Below are 22402 nucleotides of genomic sequence, written 5' to 3'. Positions count from 1 at the left end.
GACCACAAACTCTACCATTTGGTGAAATTTCGTGAAGATCGGTTTAAAAGTGACCTGTAGGCAAGTATAAGTGAACGGACAGACAAACACACAAACCGGAGTGATCAACATACTTATACTTGTCAAAATATGTTTTGTTTTGGCAAGTAACAAACAAACAGACTCGAATGCAATACTCTCTCCGCCGACGAGGGTAACAAAATGCAATTGCAAAAGTTGAAAATGCAAATGATTCCCACAATAAACTGGTTTATTAGAAACGGGTTGCACCTGTATCAAACTTTTGAACCACATGGCCTCTTCCGTTTATCAAATTGCCACCGATCCACAAAACTTGACATCAAGTTGAATGTAACCAATAGAATGACACCATTGTTCAATCAAAAGTGCAAACGATTACAGAAGCAATTAACTGAAAAAGTTGGAATTCATCCTGTCCTGTTGCAGTGTGAATAAGGCCTAGCAATAAAAACAACTTGCTTGTATTTCGTTTTAAACTTTTATAGGTGTGCTAACGTTTTGCAAAAAAACAGCACGTTCACAAAAAGTATCCTTCAATCTGTTTCAAGCTTCCTTCATTCTCTCACACACATATACGAGTGGAAGGAGGATGTATCGGACAGTATATTAAGATAAAAGGGGGGAAAAAAAAATAGCGCAGCGCAATGACGATCCAGATTCCAATAACACAGTAACCTTACTATTGGTTTGACATGTACATTACAAAAATGAGAGATATCTGGGCTTTGTCTTTTCCCTGTATAACCTATGGAAACATTGTTCAGGATTTTGCAGATGGATGGGATGAGGGAGCACAAAAGGATTTTTTTTTTTTTGTAAAACAAGAAATCGCGAGTCACGTGTCAAACTGCAAGTTCATCACAAAAAAAACAAAAAACGATGCACTTCAGATCACGTGTGCTTGGCATGGGCCCTTGCACAAAAACTGCGCGAGTTAAAATTGAAGGATATTGTGTCCTTAGTCACATAACCACAGGAATTCTGTCTGGCAAGCCCCAAAAATCTGAGCGAATATCGAAGGTCTTTCCTATTTCTTACACAGGACATCTCCCATCCAAATAGTGTAAGACCAAGCGACATATTTCCATTTTTACATTTCCTATCCTGGTTACATGTATTGGATGTCCTCCAGAGAACAAAATGTCTTCTTTCCCCCCCCCCCCTCCCCCTCTTAGTAGTCCATATTCTTCTTCCTTTCTCTCATCCCTCAGTACAGTGGTGCAGTACGGATGGCCTTGGAGAGAGAGAGAGAGCGAGAAACGTAGCCGAAGCAAAAACTCCGATTATTGAAACGGATGATTCCACCGTCATAAAGAATCTGGCCCTGGCACGGGTGGAGCAGAAAACGTCCATCACCAAAGCCGGTGTTGGTGGAGATTCCGACTGAGCACCGATCTAACATCTGCGGTGAACCTATGGTTTAAAAAAAACAAATCAAAGTAAATTGTTAGTTCAAATAATATGAACAAAACAAATCTCGATTCAAAACATCACAACATCTTCTTTGTCACTTGCTCAATGTCTACTACGACCAATGACTGCTACTACTTTAACGGCCCAAATTATTCCCAGATTATTGTGGGGTCGGCAAGGAACGTTTTTACCCCAAGTATTCTGCGAACCAGCTCGCCAAGACTGATGTTTGACTGAAGGTGGCAGGAAGTTGGAATTTGGACAGGATTGCTCTCCTTCTCTGAGAAAGCCACCGTTGAATCTACAATAGGTGAGTGTGCACACCTACAAGCCATAATGCTAGACCTCATTCGCACAATTTGCACCCCTAGATCTTTGGAAGAAAGTGCACAACCTTCTGGTCAAACAGTCACTTGCTTGTAAGATTTTTCAAGGATGGGTGCAACGCAAACAGTGGCAGCTTTAATTATTTATTACTTTTAAGGTCATACCGATCAACCAATGCAGCTTCAAAAACAAACATCTTCCATCGTCCCTCTTTGTTGTGTGCGGAGAACAAAGTCTTTAGAACCAACACAAATTGCTTCTAATCAAACACAAGCAAAAATAACTTTGGTATGGGAAGGAGGGTAAAAAAAGTATTGGATATTTTATTGCATGCAATATATAGATGACAACCAAGACAAAAGGTTGCGCATCGCAAATCACCTCAATGCGTCTAGCATCGGAAGGAGGTTGAGCAGTGCAGTGTCACTTGGATCACTGAACCAAGACTTGATGGGAATTGCATTGTCTGTGAAAATGGGAAAGAGTATGATAAAAGACAAAATAAATTATTCAAATTGAAACACCGCATCGTTGGTATCAGACACCAACCACTTTTCATTTTGATTAGGATGAAAGGAAAGTTGACTGATAAAACACAAGTGGGCCTCTGATAAAAGTCAATTTCCTGCCCAATCATTCCATCCTCGGGCAATCGTTCAGCACCAAGAAATAAAACTCGAGTTCATGTCAACCTACGACAATCAAAAAATGTTTGAAGGAGAGCGATATCTCCACAAGGTACATGGGATAAGAATGAGGGCAAAAAATATGAAAACGTTCTCCTAACACGAGTGGCGATTTATTAATTAATTTATTTTCCCACAGAAAATATAACATGAAAATCGCTCCTGAGTGCCAGATACTCCACAAATTACAGTTTTCAGTAAATATTCACACCACTTGACTTTTTCACATTTTTTGTGTTGCAGCCTGAATTGAAAATGGCTTAATTTGAGATTTTTTTCTGTCACTGATCTACACATAATATTGCATAATGTTAGTGGAATTTTTTTGTGAGAAATTTTTACAAAATAATATGAAATGAAATAGAGAAATATCTAATTTACATAAGTATTCAACCCCCTGAGTCAATACTTCGAAGAGACGCCTTTGGCAGCGATTACAGCTTTAAGTCTTCTTGGGTATGTCTGAATCAGCTTTGCACATTTGGATTTGGGAAGTTTCTCCCATTCTTCCATTCAGATTTACTCAAGTTCTGTCAAGAAGGATGAGGAGCGTTAGTGAACAGCAATCTTCAAATCTTTCTGCAGATTCTCAATGCGATTCAAGTCTGGCTGTGGCTGGGCCACTCAAGGATTTTCACGTTCTTATTCTGAAGCCATTCCAGTGTTGTCGTGGCTGTATGCTTGGGGTCGTTGTCTGCTGGAATGTAAATCTTCTCTGCAGTCTAAGGTCTTTTGCACTCTGAAGCAGGTTCTCCTCAATTATTTGCCTGTATTTGGCTCCATTCATTGTTCTCTCTAGCCTTACAAATCTCCCAATGTCGAACCGGAAATGGGAATGGCATCCCCATAGCATGATGCCGCCACCACCATGCTTTACGGTAGGGATGGTGTTGGATGGGTGATGAGCTGTACTCGGTTTCTGCCAAACATAGGGCTTTGCATTCACGCCAGAGAAATCAATTTTTCTCTCATCAGACCACAAAAAATTTTTTATCTCGTGCTCTCAGTCTTTCCCGTGCCTTTTTTCAAACTCCAGGCGTGCAGTCACGTGCCTTTGTTCTCAGGAGTGGCTTCCGTTTGGCCACTGTCCCATAAAGACTAGATTTGTGAAGTGCTGCAGAGACTGTTATCCTTCTGGCAGGTTCTCCCATCTCAGTCAAGGAACTCTAGTTCTGTCTGAGTTGTCATTGGGTTCTTGGTCACCTCCCTGACCAAGGTCCTTCTTGCCTGATTGTTCAGTTTGGTCGGATGGCCAGCTCGAAGAAGAGTCTGGATAGTTCCACATCCTTTCCATTTCCTAATGATGGAGCTCACTGTGCTCTTGGGAACTTTCAACAGTATAAATTATTTTATGCCCTTCCCCAGGTCGATGCCTCCTCACAATTCTATCTCGGAGTTCTACAGACAGTTCCTTGGATTTCATGGCCAGGGCCTTGGCAGGAAACAGACTGAGGTCTCCTCGTCTCTGCCTTTACGTAAATGCTAAAAAAAAAAACGGTACTTTTCATTTCCTCAGCATACCTGTGATGCCTAATCTCTGGAGCAAGAACAAAAAAGATTCCTGGTAGATCCTGCTCTCTGTGCAGAGATAGCCAGTATCGCAATTTGGCGTTTGCAGTTTCGCCACGAGTGCCCATGTACCCTCTTTTGTCCTGTGTTCCCAGCTGAGTCTGCTGTGTTAAGATTAACATTAAAATAACGGGAGATTGTTACCACCAGTTTAAACGTGCTGTTTGGTAGAGATGTCAACTCTACCAAAGGACAGAGGCCTCTCCTCAGTGAAAAACACATGAAAGCCCGCTTGGAGTTTGCAAAAAAGCACCTAAAGGACTCTCAGACTGTGAGAAACAAGCTTATGTGGTCTGATGAAATCATGATTGAACTGTTTGGCTTCTGTCTGGCCACCCTGCCATGAAGCCCAGATTCGGTGGAGTGTTGCAGTGATGGTTGTCCTTCTGGAAGTTTCTCCCATCTCCACACAGGATCTCTGGAGCTCAGCCAGAGTGACCATCGGGTTCTTGGTCACCTCTCTTACCAAGGCCCTTCTCCCCCGATTGCTCAGTTTGGCCGGGCGGCCAGCTCTAGGAAGAGTCCTGGTTGTTCCAAACTTCCTCCATTTAAGAACTATGGAGGCCACTGTGCTCTTGGGAACCTTCAATGCAGCAGAATTCTTTTTGTAGGCTTCCCCAGATCTGTGCCTCGACACAATCCTGTCTCTGAGCTCTGCAGGCAGTTCCTTCGACCTCATGGCTTGGTTTTTGCTCTGATATGCATTGTCAGCTGTGAGACCTTATATAGACAGGTGTGTGCCTTTCCAAATCATGTCCAATCAATTGAATTTACCACAGGTGGACTCCAACCAAGGTGTAGAAACATCTCAAAGATGATCAAGAGAAATGGGAGGCACCTGAGCTAAATTTCAAGTGTCATAGCAAAGGGTATGAATACTTATGGCAATGTGATATTTCAGTTTTTTCTTTTTAATAAATTTGCAAAACTTTCTAAAATCCTGTTTTCTCTTTGTCATTATGGGGTATTGAGTGTAGATTGATGAAGGAAAAAAATGAATTTAAACGATTTCAGCATAAGGCTGCAACATAACAAAATGTGAAAAAAGTGAAGGGGTCTGAATACTTTCTGAATGCACTGTATGTAGGTGAGTGACCTCAGCCAACACAGTAACCTCAGCTCATGTTTAAATGGTTCATAAGTAGAACCAATGCATTCAATGTCGAACCAGAAAGAAGATTTTAATAACTTACTTGTATATTTATTATGTACGTCAAAATGAAGCGTATAAATTATTAACTTCAATTGTTGCCTTTCAAGATAACGTACTTTTTTACGTTTTCTTTTTTAAAAGGCAAGTCGTTATATAAATTTACGGTTATTGACGAGGTTTAAATAATCCAAGCCAACTGACATATTTCAATCATCACACAATATTTTTATCGGGTTGGCACGTGCAACTTGGTTACCGATCACGGGCCAAGTTTTCCCCGGGACGAATGTTCATGGTTTGAATAACGTTTTCACACGTAGCCACGTTGGTAAGATTGGTGGTTCCTGCTTGGACGTTGTGTGCTGTCTGGAGAGTGGACACTCCCTTTAACCTTTGGAGAACGGTACGCGACCCTGTGAATGTTGGCGTGCTACACATGTACAGTATACAACGTCATCATTGACCAAAGATGGCGCACCCACAATGGAAAATCAGTTACCACTTATTTTAAGCCCCGTTTTCAATTGAAGTTTATTCAACGATTATTTTCCGAACATCGTCAACAAGTCATTATATACTCAAGTCGCATGCAAGTCTCCAGACACCAAGTCCCAGGTCAATGTTTCAAGTCCGATTGGAGTCGCAAGCCGCAAAATTTTGCGACTCGAGTTCGAGTCGCCAACACTGGCGTTTGGACATTTCAGTTTATTTTATTGTCATTCGCTTCCCGTGTCTCCATCCCCGTTATTTATTAAATCTGTTGTTTCTTTTGAAGCGGTTTGCAGTGTATTTTGAGCCACGATCATGTCGTCTAGTGTAATCAAATTCCCCACCGTCAGACAGTTTGCACGCTGAAGCTGCCGCATGGTTCGAATAATAAAACAAAACCACCTCATTGCGGATTATCCGTGCTTGCTCTGTTCGCCTTTGCTCGGGAGTTTATTCTCCAGCGGTCTGACGTCACCCGTTGGGGAGACCGACTCTGTTAGAATATTTTTCACCATGTATATAGTTCAACTCCTGCATTCCCCTTTTTTCTTCCCTCTATTCTCTTTTCCTTACAAATTGATTCTTGTATTTGCTTTTATTTTAAGGCCTGGTGTTGGCTTAGCGGTTAGGGTGCCGGCTTGGGATCCTAGGATCCTGGGTTCGAATCCCGGTCGATCGCTGAATTAACACCAGGGGGGTTGTTGACTCAGCCTGTCATCCTTCTGAGGTCGGCAAATCGAGTACCAGTTCACTGGTAATTCCCTGTGTGTCGCAAGAGTGGACGAACAGGGTTGGTGGCAGGAAGGGCATCCGGCCATAAAACATTGCTTCAAAAAGGGGACCACGGTGCCCGGAAAAGGCCAACCCCTGCTCTGCGGGGAAAAATGGCCTCCAAAGGTGGTTCATTTGCTTTTATTTTGCAGAGATGTCAACAAGTAATTTGAGCCAAATTTCAAGTAAGTCTCAATTTATTGTAACTTATTGTAAACCCCATTTCAATTCGCCGCTTATTCAACGACGAACAGTGTCAACATTTTTTTTTTTCTGCAAAAATGTAAAGGTTATTAAAAATACTGACATCAATAATTGTACCCTGACGGCTTCAGCTTGCTCCCATCAGTAATCGTTAACAAAGTTGGTTCGAAGAAAACTACATAAAAATCGGTATGTTCATCCACAAGCACTCAATTAATTATTTATGTACCTGGATGCCCTCGGTATGCACTGGGTGAATTGTCGAGGATGATAATGCTGGCCAAGTCTGAGTGCACTGCAGAGAGGTTCTTCGTGTAGCTTCCCATTTCTACAGTGCAGTGCTGAAATAAAGATCAATCAATCAGATCGGTTTCTTACATGGTACTTTCCATTTTGGAATTAAAACTCAAAGCCCTTTACATTGCAAGAAAACTTCATTGTAACAAGTACAAAAAGTTTTAATTCAAATAAAAGCCGCGTCGATGTTACACAATGCCTAGATGCAGCTGTGCCTATAACGTCGATGTTATAGGCACAGGACATTCCTATTCATTCGATTACTTGATGTTATTTTTGTGCAAAGTGAAAATATATCTCGGCAATTTCCCGTGTGTGGCGACGAATTTTTAATATATCTCGGCATTTTCCCGTCTGTTATTTCGGGCGGTGTATGACTGACCATGCCGCGATTTAAACAAAATATATATATCTCGGCATTTTCCCGTCTCTTATTTCGGGCGGTGTATGACTGACCATGCCGCGATTTAAAAAAAAAAAATCTCAATGGACTTGAAGTTACAGGCCTTTGAGAATTCATTTCGTTCTATAAAAGGGCAACTTTCATCGGATTTTCTTCCCGTTTTTTTTCAACCGAGTCTAAAACTATGTTGGCGACTGTGAAAAATGAAATGATATATCGAATTTGATTTGAAATAAAACTGTGTGAGAGAGGAAGACACCACGGGCCTACAAAACAGGCCTCAAAGCTATGCGAGTTAATAAAATGGTGGATATTTGTTTATATGAAGGCTCTCCCAGAATGGGTGGAGCTATGGTTCCCAGAATGGGTGGAGCTTTGAGGTTTTGTCTTCTCTGCAAGAACAAGAAGAACAAGAAGAACAACAACAACAGCAGAGGGCACTCTATGACCAGCGTCTGCGACGCGGCTAAAAAATTCACGCAACTAGCAAAGATCCTGTCCTTACAGACGGGTAATTCTCCCACTTTTATGCCATCGATGACGTATTTTATTGGACTTGTAATATCGAATTCCACAAGGCGGTGATATACGATGCATATTTACATACAATCTTATTATAATAGAGCAAACGTATATGGTGATGTTTGTATGTTTGTTTATTTGTGATCAAAAAGTCTTCTGCTTCAAATAAAATTAACACCCAAAAAACAGTCCGTGAACTCTTAATTACGTACTGTTGGAATATACCTTTTGACCCTTTAGACTGCTGAGACCCCTCAGACCTTTGACGACCCTTTAAGTCCCCCAAGACCCTTAAGACCACCAAGATCCCTGAAGACCCAAAATACCCTTAAAGACTGCAAAGACCCAAAATACCACGAAGACCCAAAAGACCCTCTAAAGACCCTGAATACCCTTAAAGACCCAACGGACTCAAAACACCCAAAAGACCTAAAATACCCAGAAGACCCAAAATACCCCAAAGATCCTTAAAGATTCAGAGGAAACAAAATACCCTCAAGACCCAAAAGCCCCTCAACACCCAAAAGACCCTGAAGACCCAAAAGACCCCAAAGACCGTGAAGACCCCGAAGACCCAAAACACTCCAAAGACCCCAAAGACCCAAAATATCCTCAAAGGCCCAGAGGATCCAAAAGACCCTGAAGAACCAAATGGCCAAGAAGACCCAAAAGACTCCGAAGACCCAATAGACCCTCAATATCCAAAAGACACCAAAGGCCCAAAGCACCCTGAAGGCCCAAAGCACCCTGAAGACCCAAAGCACCCTGAAGACCCAAAACATCCTGAAGACCCAAAACACCCTGAAGAACCAAAACACCCTGAAGACCCAAAACACCCTGAAGACCCTGAAGACCCAAAACACCCTGAAGACCCAAAACACCCTGAAGACCCAAAACACCCTGAAGACCCAAAACACCCTGAAGACCCAAAACACCCTGAAGACCCAAAACACCCTGAAGACCCAAAACACCCTGAAAAAACCAAAGACCCTGAAGACCCAAATGACCCTTAAATACTCCAAAGAACCAAAAGACCCAAACACCCCAAAGACCAAAAATACCCTTAAAGAGGATACCCAGAGGTATACCCATAGGATACCCAGAGGTATATATTTTAAAAATACCCAGAGGATCCAAAAGATCCTGAAGACCCAAATGGCCCCCAAAGACCCAAAAGACCCAAAACACCCTGAAGACTCCAAAGATCCTTAAAGACCCTGACGACCCAAAATACCATTAAATACCCTGAAGAACCAAAATACCCCAAATACCCTTAAAGACCCAGAGGAACCAAAAGACCCTTAAGACCCAAAAGCCCCTGAAGACCCCAAAGACCCAAAACACCCCAAAGACCCAAAATACCCTTAGAGGCCCAGGGGATCCAAAAGACCCTGAAGACCCAAATAGCCCTGAAGACCCAAAAGACCCAAAACACCATGAAAACCCAAAAGACCATGAAGACACAAAAGACCCCAAAGACCCAAAACGCCACAAAGACCCAAAAACACAGCAAAGACCCAAAACACAGCAAAGACCAAAAACACAGCAAAGACCATAAACACAGCAAAGACCATAAACACAGCAAAGAGCCAAAACACAGCAAAGACCCAAAACACAGCAAAGACCCAAAACACAGCAAAGACCCAAAACACTGCAAAGACCCAAAACACTGCAAAGACCCAAAACACTGCAAAGACCCAAAACACAGCAAAGACCAAAAACACAGCAAAGACCATAAATACAGCAAAGACCATAAACACAGCAAAGAGCCAAAACACATCAAAGAGCCAAAACACAGCAAAGACCCAAAACACAGCAAAGACCCAAAACACTGCAAAGACCCAAAACACTGCAAAGACCCAAAACACTGCAAAGACCCAAAACACTGCAAAGACCCAAAACACTGCAAAGACCCAAAACACTGCAAAGACCCAAAACACTGCAAAGACCCAAAACACTGCAAAGACCCAACACACTGCAAAGACCCAAAACACAGCAAAGACCCAAAACACAGCAAAGACCCAAAACACAGCAAAGACCAAAACACAGCAAAGACCCAAAAACACAGCAAAGACCCAAAAACACAGCAAAGACCCAAAACACAGCAAAGACCCAAAACACAGCAAAGACCCAAAACACCCTTATAGATCCCAAAGGCCCAAATACCCAAAAATACCCTGAAGACCCTCAAAGACCCCGAAGACCCAACATACCACAAATACCGAAAAGACCCAGAGGAACCAAAAGACCCTTAAGACCCAAAAGCCCCTGAAGACCCCAAAGACACAAAATACCTCAAAGACCCAAAATACCCTTATAGGCCCAGAGGATCCAAAAGACCCTGAAGACCCAAATAGCCCTGAAGACCCAAAAGACCCTGAAGACCCAAAACACAATGAAAACCCAAAAGACCATGAAGACACAAAAGACCCCAAAGACCTAAAACACCGCAAAGACCCAAAACACAGCAAAGACCCAAAACACAGCAAAGACCCAAAACACAGCAAAGACCCAAAACACAGCAAAGACCCAAAAGACCCTTAAATACCCCAAAGGCCCAAAATACCAAAAAGACCCTGAAGACCTTAAAGACCCAGAATACCACAAATACCGAAAAGACCCTTAAAGACCTAAAATACCCAAAATACCCTGAAGACCCAAAACACCCCAAAGATACAAAAACCAAAAGACCCAAAATACCCCGAAAAGCCAAAAGACACTGAAGACCCTAAAGACCCAAAAGTCCCTGAAGACCCAATTTTGGCTGCTCTCCCCCATCATCCCACCCATCACCATCCACCCCACCCCCCCCCCCCCCCCCCTCCACCATTCCCCCACGATCCCCAATCCACCATCACCACCACTAACCCCACCCACCATTTCCCGCCATCCCTCACTGCCTGAGAAAGCCTGGTGTTGGCTTAGTGGTCACTGGTCAGGATGCTGGCTTGGGATCCTAGGATCCTGGGTTCGAATCCGGTTGATCGCTGAATTAACGCCAGGGGGGTTGACTCAGCCTGTCATCCTTCCGAGGTCGGCAAATTGAGTACCAGTTCACTGGTAATTCCCTGTGTGTCGCAAGAGTCGACTAACAGGGTTGGTGGCAGGAAGGGCATCCGGCCATAAAACATCGATTCAAAAAGGGGACCATGGTCCCCGAAAAAGGCCAACCCCTGCTCTGCAGGGAAAAATGGCCTCTAAAAGTGGTTCTTCTTCTTCCTCACTACCTGAGAAAGATGACATGGTCAAAGATGCCTATCCCTCTGAAACGAAGTGTGGTGAGGCGTGCCAAGTCACGCTAGTACACATAATTCGGGCCCACCCCCCACACTGAACCATATGAACTGAAAAAAAAAATTCCACCCTTCCCCCTCATCATCATCCTCATGCCGCACCCCCATCCATGTTGAAAAAGACATCTATAACTAGAACGGCACTCGGTGGAGCGCATACCTCAGCCAGGCTGAACAGTTTATGTTTTTGTATCCAACTGATAGGCCGGATCTGGATCTGGACCTGAACCAAAATCTAATCGGCTTGTTCTCGTTACCGAACCAACTCGTCCACCAAGTCAGGTCAAAACTCGTCCATAACTTTTTAAAATATCATGTTATCTATACTATAAGAGAGCCGTTGGTCTGTCTGTCTGTCTGTGTGTGTGACTGTGTCGCCATTTTTTTTATCAGAGATCGCTGAGCGGATCTTCGTCAAACTTTGAGAGGTTCGTCAGCGAGTGTCTGGGAGTGTTTTAGGCAAAAATAATAATTTTTTGAACAAAAAAAACAAACGCGTTTTTGGGGATTTTTTTTTTAAAAATCGCTCTATAGCGCCTAAGCCTTTTTGATTAATGACAGTTATAATTATATACAAGTACACCTTCCAATAAATAAATACAAAACAATTCGCAAACATTTGAACACAAATAAATCAAACTATTCCGGAAGTGTACGAAGTTGGTAGTAAGGCTTCTTCTTCTTCTTAAAGGGCATCATACTTAACTCAGAAACGTGATAAACGGCACATTCACCAGCATATTATCAACAAAAAGGTGAAATTATAATTTGACATTTGTGATGGATTCTGATTATATTTGCTTTTCCATTATATTTGCCCTCTTTTAAAATACTAGGACGTGCCCGTACGTGGGTGCCCGTTCCTTGCCAAAAAAAAAAAAAAAAATGTCTTCGGCCATGCATGCATGGGCGTGCCCATGGGCCCATGGGCGTGCCCGTAAGTGCGTGATGTGACCGTACAATGAATGTATCGTCCCGACGCCGCAGCTCGGATGGCGCTGCAGTTAATCGGGCCTGTATCGGCAGAGTTATTATAAACGTGTACTACAATCGATCGTACCTTACAACAATCAACACAGATTGCAACGTCAAATAAATGAATACGCTCTCAAATGTGCCGTCCGAGGCAGCGTCTGCTCGCCACGTTCAGCATCAGTACGTCGTCACTATGACTATCCGTAAGTCCGGAAGTGACGTCCTCATTTGACTGTCCGGAAGGTCGCATATCGCAGTTACGATGAATCGCAAATTAGTTTTAATTAGTTTTAAAACATAGTTTAACGCCAACATAGCGCCAACATAGTTTGCCAACGTGAAATAAATGAATACGCTCTCAAATGTGCCGTCCGAGGCAGAGTCTGTTCGCCACGTTCGGCACACGTGATAGCTCGCTGCTCTCTGATTGGTTGAATCGTTTTTTGGACATAGCTCGGTAACTACTTCTCCGATTAATATGAAACCTTGAAAAGGCACATCCTCAGGTCCCCAGCAATATACCTGGCAAGTTTCAAGTATATCGGACCCGTGGTTGTCGAGAAACAGCGGTCACAGACACACAGACACACATACACACAGAGATTACTGGAATTATAGATAGATGTTGATGTTTCTTTTTCACTTGAGCAATGCCGGGTACTCCAGCTATAAACGCCGATATACTTTACTCGAGGTACAAATACAAATACAACTTTGTCTGGGGGGTAACATAGGCTATGTGGTCGCGGCGTCTTCCGGGGATGTGGGGGGCCAGGGGAGGGGTGTAAATTCTCGATGTAAATGTGTACCGTGTAGCACCACCTGGTGTTGGTGGCAGACGGTATTACAATTTTCTTTTTTACCTGGGCAACAATGTTGTGGACGGATTCGAAACTTGAAATTTTTTTCTGTCTCTCAATCCCCTCCCCTAAACGCAGGGGCCTGTCAAAGCCCCGCACCACCCCCCACCCCCTCCACAAAAGATGTGCATGTAGTATATCTTCCCCCTCCGTCTCCCCTCACCTCTCACACCTCCCCCTACTCCCTTCCTCACCCCTCCCCGGGTACTCCAACTAATATATTGTTACGATTTTCCACCGCGCTTCCTACCCTTACCAAGGGGAGATTAAGCCCCTTGTTCTTTCTGGGCTGGCGTAACCGAGACTTGAAACGCCCCTTCCGGGCAAACGCAAGGTAGGGTTTCGGGACCAAGTCTCGCACGTACCTAAATACCTACGCCGCCACGGAAGCGGGGAAGCAAGCCTCGCACAATTTGAGTACACCGAGCGGATTGCGTACCACATGGTCCATGCAGTTTTCCAGTATTGGAACCCAATTCGAGCGGTTCTATTCGTACCACGCTTAGTCAATGATGGAAGGGACGAGACGGTCGAATAAAGGAATAACAGGATTTAATTACTATTATTTGCACAATGTACAATTCGGTAGAAAGCAGACACAGAGCAGAACTTAGTCAGTCTTATGCTTAATTCCCAGACACGGGCCCGGTCACACTCACAAAGGGGAATTGCAGGCAGGATGATGTTCACGCGCCGCCTTGGTCGTCCAGGAACGGCGGCCCGTCGTGCTCTCCATGGTCCCAGCACGTCCCGCGAAGATGGCAAGCAGGTGGTGGAAAGGATCCTCGTGGCGCGTCTCTCGAACAAAGGGGCAGATGAGGCAGGAAGGCGGGAGGGAATGTACGCGTCTCTCGGTGGCTTGGCGGTTTTCCACAGCGCGTTTAGTAACCAGCGCGCTATCACTCGCGTAACCAAATAGAGGCTCTGCCTCAAGCTCAACCGAGCGTCACTTTAATACGGGCGCTTATACTTGGTTCATGCGCGTCTTTTCTCCGAACTCGTAACTCTCATCAATACGCGCCTCTTCAATAGCTCAATGCACAAGCTCACCTCTCCCCGAACTCCTCACTGCCCGAACTCAACTGCTAACTCCAACGGGTTATATGGACACGCCCTGAGCCCTCTCGAACGTTCCAACCACGCCCTTTGACGCATTGCCGCAGCCACTCCATTTGAGCCCTGATTGGCGGCTTGCGCTTACCGTCAGCTTCTCTGCCACCCTCATTCGGTCCCTGCTCGATTTGCCAAGTCCGCCTCTTGTTAATTCGCGCCAAAAAGCCAAAGGCAGCATAAAGAGGCGTAAGGCGGCATAAGGCAATGGAGGCAATGAAAGGACCTATTCTCATTATTCTACTCAACGCAAAACTAACACAGGAAAAGGACTATGCTCACAAATATTAAGAGATAACTGAACTATCGCGAGGCTACATGTTGTTGTGTGACTAAGCTATGAGGGGGAAATTTAACCTTTATTGTACAAAACTCAAAACCGCAACACTACCCCTCTTCCTCGTCAGACTCGTCCCCGAGTCGAACCTAACAAAAATGGAACGACCGGTTTTGAGAATAATCTGGAAAATTAACTTTTACTTTTACATGTGACATATAGATGTGGTTCCCTCTAACATTTACTCTAACCCGTGTATGCGACAGTTTTAAAACACTAAATATGTCCCACCCCCCCTATTGCGTTGAGTAACGACTCTAACAGAATCATGCCCACAATTAACCGAATCTGGAATTTGTCAAACTAAACATATAGCCGGTGGGCAGCATTTTATACACAAGCACAAAAAAACTTACTCTTATTTACAGTTCTATGACCCAGGACCTGTCCTTTTTGGAAAGAAGATTGGAGGGGAGAGAAAGCACAGCAAAAACACAAGCACTCATAAATTCACATTAGCTGCTTGCTTCTTGCATCTTCTGTGTGCATATATCAAACCGGCTAGCCCCCGGACTGACATACAGCCCATTCCTGCTCTTCAGGGCTAACTAAACTTACAAATCTTCTCTTCCCTAGCACACCATAATAAAAATACACAAATAATTCGTTTATTGTATTTCTTTGCCAAGCAGGGCCAACTCATGTGGTCTGACTGCGTGACATTCATGCCACTCAAAACAAGTGGTCTGAAGACACAAGGTGAATTTGCAGCAAGGTGCTGCACAGCAGAGGTGCAAGGCCACGAAACTTGTGGTCCATAAGTGTATAATGTGCAGCAAAGTGTTTGTGGCAGCAAAGTGCTGCACAGGTGCAGCAAAGTTACACAAAAAGATATGGCAGCAAAGTGCCATGCAGTTCAGCTGCACAGATGTAGTAAAGTGCAGCAGGGATGCTGCACAGATGTAGCAAGGTGCAGCAAGATGCTGCACAGGTCGATGGTGCTGCACAGTTCCACCTCCAAAATGGTCCTGGGGTGGGGGAAGAGACAAAGCACGACCAGCAAAGCGGAAAGGGCGCAAAGGTAGACAAAAACACAAGGTAATGCAGCGTGAGGGGCGCGGAAGAGCGAGCAGAGCAGGCTCGTCCCGAGCCGTCCGTTCCCCCTATCGTCGGCTTTCATTACCCTAGCCCTTCCTTGTATTTACAAATTCATCTCTACGTCTTGTCTCCCATATCCCCCTCTAATTCAAATTCGTCTCCCAATCCCTCCCAGGAAGGAAGGAATGGAACAAACACAATGTCTCATTACGTCATAATGTGTCTTACACTCAAACAGTTCACTTGGTCCTGGTGTGGAGCTTCGTCTTCCTTGGTGAATGGCTGTGGATGATGCGAAGGGGGTTTCTCATCCTAACTACACTAGTTACATTAACTCATTTAAACTACCCGGGGTCATACCCTGCCAATCGGCCTCTTTAAACTAAGTGGTTCTAAAAACCGAATTCCCATTGCCCACTCTGTGATGCCATCCAAATTTGGGTCACACTCACCAATTTTTCTCACTGTGCCCTTGCACAATTTCAGGGCTGGGTCATGTGGCTCCACCAGCAGGTCTACCTACCTGTGCACCTCTGCCACTGAAGTCGCCACCCGAGCTTACCTGCTCCTGCGACTACCGAAACTGGGGAAGGCCCCTCCTGGCACTTTACCCCCTGATGCCCTCCTTGGCATTGGGCAACCCGGGTCCTACCCTTGGATCCTCGGGCCCCACTCAACAACTCACAACTACTCTAACTGGCTCCCAGAGCCTACCTGCGGCCTCACCTGGCCGACAAACTACCAGTGGCGGAGTGCCCCAATAACCATACGCACCAATTAAACCACACGCCCAGCCATTCCATATACTCATGCACCCTCCAAAGCACTACTTGGCCACTACCTGCACCACAGGTGTCAATATCCATACAAATTTTGCCTACGCCATCTACCTGGGTTTACACTACCCCCCCCCCCCCCGGGCTTCCGCGAATGGGTTCCACTCTTCCCCCATTCAGTCCTTCGCACCATGCATTCCACACATTTTGTTCCCACACCAAGCATTCCACACCATTTATTCGCACACCATTTTTCTGACACACCTTTCATCTCACACACCTCTTTCCATACCCTTCAACACAACTCCCTTTGTCTCAACACAATTTCTCATCAAACACACAGCATCATCTATCTACCTGGTTTTCCCCTAAAACTCGTGCTGCCCCGTCTTCTAAGCACTCCCTTCATCATTATCATCCTTCTAAGCTCTCTACGTCCCCACTATAGGTACAAATGTCACTACTTAAATCTCATGTCCTCTACAGTCTGCTAATTGCCTACCATTATCCTAGCCCTCCCTCGGCTAGCTTCGGTGCCCCATGGAGGTAACCATCGCTGGCCCCCCCATGTGCCTAACACTGCCACCCCCCTAATCTAATGCTCATGGGCGCTGGTTCGTGTGAGGAATGGTCAGACTACCATTCCCCCACGTAGGGTACACTATCTTCATCAGTCCACTACACTCGAGCCTCTTCGTGTGGAAATACATGGTCATCACGGCTAGACCTCGAGAGGCCGAGCGATCTATTCGGGTGATTGGTCGCCTGTATGGGGTGTCCGTCCGGCATTTTCGATCCAAAGGGGGAGGCATGGATGGGTCGAGGTGCAGGGACCCATCCCTGCGCGGGGCCTCGTGGTCCCACGCACGATGGCCCAACCGCCCACGGTCGGAGCACCGTACCCGCAAAGGTGCGCGGCTCCGAACTCTCCTACCTCCCCTTGAACCTCGCCGATTGCCTTTGCCGCCACGGCGCGGCACCAACCATACAGGGCGGGGGCCGGCGCGGATCGTGCACGGCGGTCCTTGTGACACGGCCATGGCATCGATCCCCGCCGGTCCCCGCTGCACACAACTCACCGAGGGCTCACGTCGGCTATTCGTCGCGCTAAACGCTACCCCGGTCGGTGTCGATGCTTGAGCCGCGTTCTCACCACTCGCGACCCACTCCGCACTCGCACACCCAGGCGTCCCTGCACCTCCCATACATTCTGTTACACACTCTGTAACACCCCCGGGTGTGCACCCCTGCACATACTCTGCAACACGCTCTGGTGTGCACTCCTGCACACTCTGTAACACACTCTCCTGTTACACAGTCTGTAACACCCATGGGTGTGCACTCTCCTGGTACACACCCAATCATCGCACACTGTTTCTCCACGCACTCTTCTCGTGCACACTCTCTCGTTACATACTCCGTAACACCCACAGGTGTGCACTCTCCTGGTACACACCCAATCATCGCACACTTTTTCTCCACGCACTCTTCTCATGCACACTCTCTCGTTACATACTCCGTAACACCCACGGGTGTGCACTCTCCTGGTACACACCCAATCATCGCACACTTTTTCTCCACGCACTCTTCTCGTGCACATTCCGTCATACTCTTTTCTCTCTCACACTCGCGCTCCGGTGCACACCTTTCTCTCACACGTGCGCCAGTCACCCTCGTACACCGCACAATGGACCTTCCACGACCGCCCGGGTTTCGTTTCTCTCCCAAGCGCGCCAAAAACCCATTCGCGCCAAACACATTCGCGCCATTAATTCTACTCACCTTGGGGACCTCCTTTTCTGTCAGCACCTGCAAACTTTCCATTTGGTTAGCAAGCCCGACATCACGATGCAAATGCAGACTTTGTGCGCATCCCATTACTTTCTCCCGTGATTTATTTCCTGATTCTACCGTCTCTTCGGCCCCAATTGTTTCTTCAATTTCCATTATTTCTTCGACGACCGCCGGCGCGCATAAAATTTTTCTGTCCGATTCGGCGACCGTCGGTTTTTCTACACCCCGCGTCGCAATTTCTATAGCCCCGGTAAATTTAGCTGCGCTCTGCCCTACTTCGCTCCCCACGCGTTCCTCACACCGCGTCACCTCGTCACCTCGTTGTGTCCCATTGCGACCTTCCCACTCGACCTGTGCCCAATGTCCTCCCCCACCTTTTTCATATTCCTATTCATTTGATCAAACATTTCGTTCATGTTTTTTCTCGACTCTGCCATCATTTTTTCCCTTTCACGGGTGGTTTTGTCCCCCACTTTGTCCATGTGATCAAGCATTTTGTTTGTTTCATCCTTAAAGATTGCTTTTATTTGAGTCAAGAGTAACTGCAGGTCCAAACCCGCTGGCACCACGGGCTCGGCTCTCGCCGCCACGTGCGAGGTGCCGCCATTTTCTTTGCCAGCTGCCGCACCCTTTTCTGCTTCCATTACCAACTGTCTCTGCATTTCGTCCTGGGTCATCAATTCTACCTTATCTACCCCCACCGGCATTCGACCGCCTTGGCTAGCCCTGGTACAAATATAAATTTGAATTTTAAACTAAATTGCGGTCGCTCGTAATTTTAGAGTACGTGAAGCGCACTCCAGGTCCAATCTCACTCCCGGACAAATGTTACGGCCAATTTGTACAATTTGGTGTCCAAAATTTTGTCCAGGGTTACAAATCCCCACTCCTGACTACCAATTGTTACGGTTTTCCGCCGCCCTTCCTACCCTTACCACGGGGAGATTAAGCCCCTTGTTCTTTCTGGGCCGGCGTAACCGAGACTTGCGTTTGCCCGGAAGGGGCGTTTCAAGGTAGGGTTTCGGGACCAAGTCTCGCACGTACCTAAATACCTGCGCCGCCACGGAAGCGGGGAAGCAAGCCTCGCACGAGCCATGTGTAATTTGAGTACACCGAGCGGATTGCGTACCACGTGGTCCGTGCAGTTTTCCAGTATTGGAACCCGATTCGAGCGGTTCTATTCGTACCACGCTTAGTCAATGATGGAAGGGACGAGACGGTCGAATAAAGGAATAACAGGATTTAATTACTATTATTTACACAAAGTACAATTCAGTAGAAAGCAGACAGAGCAGAACTTAGTCAGTCTTATGCTTAATTCCCAGACACGGGCCCGGTCACACTCACAAAGGGGAATTGCAGGCAGGATGATGTTCACGCGCCGCCTTGGTCGTCCAGGAATGGCGGCCCGGCGTGCTCTCCACGGTCCCAGCACGTCCCGTGAAGATGGCAAGCAGGTGGTGGAAAAGATCCTCGTAGCGCGTCTCTCGAACAAAGGGGCAGATGAGGCAGGAGAGCGGGAGGGAATGTACGCGTCTCTCGGTGGCTTGGCGGTTTTCCACAGCACGTTTAAGTAACCAGCGCGCTATCACTCGCGTAACCCAATAGAGGCTCTGCCTCAAGCTCAACCGAGCGTCACTTTAATACGGGCGCTTATACTTGGTTCATGCGCGTCTTTTCTCCGAACTCGTAACTCTCATCAATACGCGCCTCTTCAATAGCTCAATGCACAAGCTCACCTCTCCCCGAACTCCTCGCTGCCCGAACTCAACTGCTAACTCCACTGGGGGCTTTGCGCAACGGGTTATATGGACACGCCCTGAGCCCTCTCGAACGTTCCAACCACGCCCTGTGACGCATTGTCGCAGCCACTCCCTTTGAGCCCTGATTGGCGGCTTGCGCTTACCGTCAGCTTCTTTGCCGCCCTCATTCGGTCCCTGCTCGATTTGCCAGGCCCGCCTCGTGTTAATTTGCGCCAAAAAGCCAAAGGCAGCATAAAGAGGCGTAAGGTGGCATTAGGCAATGGAAGGACCTATTCTCATTATTCTACTCAACGCAAAACTAACACAGGAAAAGAACTATGCTCACAAATACTAAGAGATAACTGAACTATCACGAGGCTACATGCTGTTGTGTGACTAAGCTATGAGGGGGAAATTTAACCTTTATTGTACAAAACTCACAACCGCAACAATATCATATATCGCTTTTCACCCGATCTCTCAATAGTGAAGAATCACTTTCAAAATGAAATAATTCTCATATCCAAATCCATATTCGGATCTCCACCAAAATCTAATAATTTTGTCCTTTTCACATACCCAAACTGCCCACCAGGTTTCGTCCGAATCCATCCAAAACTTTTTGAGATATCATGCTATATATTGTTTTTGGCACCCATCTCCCAATGGTGAAGAATCACTTTAAAAAATTATACTAGCTGGATCTGGATCTTCACCAAAATCTAATCATTTCGTCCTTGTCACATACACTACCTCTCCACAAAATTTTGTTCGAATCCATCCACAACTTTTTGAGATATGTTGTTCATAGACAAACAGACAAACAAACACAGACAAACAGGGGTGAAAACATAACCTCCATCCACCTTCGGTGGCGGAGGTAATCATTACCACATCTTTGAGTGAACAAGTGTATGTCGGAGAGAACACTCAAATATTATTTTTAGTCTGTTCATAAGGCATGTATGTCTTACCTGCCGGTAGTATCGACGGTAAAGAAAACCGCGGTTATTGTCGAGACGATCGGCCACTGCAGAGCCGTAGATCTCCATGCTGGCAGTAAAGACGACCAGTTCAAACCATTGGCTTACCTAGGAAAATACCGACCAGCACCAGAAAGTAGCCATCGACTATCATTACTGCACTCCAGCAACCTATTACACAAGTGTCCATGAACATATGTGTACGTCATCACAATGGATATTGACAAGACTTCTTACCACTTCGAGGAAGAAGTCCACATGTGGCCGCTTGTGGACAAAGAACCTCACTGGATGCTTGTCAATAACTACCTATAAAAGAAAAGAAAAAAAAGTCAAGCAAAACATCAAATAAGGGGGAAAAGAGAGGAGAGGGGACCCATTGATTACTATCCTGGTCACTAACAAGCAATTGCAATTGCAACTATGCGCAAGGATTATTTGACCTCACCATTGTTGCAATACCTGTTTTCTACATACGTTTCACAAACAGGAGAAACGAGGAACAAAAAAAGTAAAGGTGGGCAGCCAGCCTGGATTTTGGTGATTTAGGAGTTTCAGGGGAAAGGAGATGCAGTAGTACAATGCACCCTTTTGTGGCCTGGAGTTGATAATTGGATCTGCCTTGGGCAGTCTGCATATAGCCAGAGGTTTAACCTTCTTTTACTTGCAGTTTTCAGCTACCTTTCCACATCTGTTTGTGGACCAGACAATTTTGATGTGTGGCAGATACATCCCTTGGGTAAATATTGATACAGCAATAGCTGGTGTAGTAAATGGTTCCTGGAACCATAACAGTGTAGATATTTGTATTTCATTCTACTAAATATAACAATCTTGCCAAAACAAAGTATTTTGCAGTAGATAGAGCGGAGCTGAATTGGTCGAGGGGCATACGGGTTACTGACTCCAGAGTCAATGAATGATGCGATCGTGCAGCTCATGCATGTTAATTACAGGCCAACACGATACCGATCTGACATGGGCTTAGCTTGACACGTAATGTAATCTTTCCAAAAGAAAATTCACCATATTTTTGCCAAAATGGATTTTATTTTTGCAAGTGCCAGCAGAATCCTACGGCCACAGCACGCACACACACAGTATTTCCATACCTTTAGGATGAAATCTGGGGGTGTGCCAGGCCGCACCATTGTCCGCACCATGCCATCGTGATGGGAGTGAATGAGTGTTTCATCGAGATCCAGAACAAGGATTTTACGGTTAACTTGGCCTTGGGTGGTAGAAGGCACAGAGAAAGAATAAGCATTCCTTTATAATAAATGTGGAGAGTTCTGATCTGAGCAGTCACATAACGTGTTCTGAAAGAAGAGTTACAGCTGCCGTTATATAATGGATTCTGTAAAAATGCTTGCACAATAATAAAAACAACCAAAAAAAAGAGCTAAAACTTGCACCAAGTATTCAATGAAAAATTACAATTATTATTTGAGACTATGATGTTGAAAAGTCAAATTAAAGTTCAACAACAGTACACATGGATATAAAGAGCCTCATCAATTTACTTAATCAAAAAGTTAACAAAGACCATGAACCTAGTAAAGAAGGAACCTAGTCTTAGCTCTTACACGAGCCTCGATCTTGTATACAAATAACCCCCCAAAAAACCCCATTTTTTTAC

General features: G+C 45.5%; 1 protein-coding gene across 1 annotated transcript in view; it reads right to left on the bottom strand.

The window, feature by feature from the left end:
• Positions 1–232: 232 nt before the first annotated feature.
• Positions 233–22402, bottom strand: part of CTDNEP1 (CTD nuclear envelope phosphatase 1) — a 73817-nt gene continuing 51647 nt past the window's right edge. The window contains exons 3-8 of the mRNA XM_068113072.2: positions 21876–21994; positions 21001–21072; positions 20755–20871; positions 6863–6974; positions 2143–2227; positions 233–1434 (exon numbers count right to left, since the gene is read on the bottom strand). Coding sequence (XP_067969173.1) covers positions 1374–1434; positions 2143–2227; positions 6863–6974; positions 20755–20871; positions 21001–21072; positions 21876–21994 — 566 coding nt within the window. The 3' untranslated portion in view covers positions 233–1373. The remainder of the gene's footprint in view (positions 1435–2142; positions 2228–6862; positions 6975–20754; positions 20872–21000; positions 21073–21875; positions 21995–22402) is intronic.

This window comes from Myxine glutinosa, chromosome 4, assembly GCF_964187855.1.
Source record: "Myxine glutinosa chromosome 4, kmMyxGlut1.1, whole genome shotgun sequence".
Taxonomy (NCBI): Eukaryota; Metazoa; Chordata; class Myxini; order Myxiniformes; family Myxinidae; genus Myxine; species Myxine glutinosa.
This window is presented reverse-complemented; position numbering and strand designations above follow the sequence as displayed.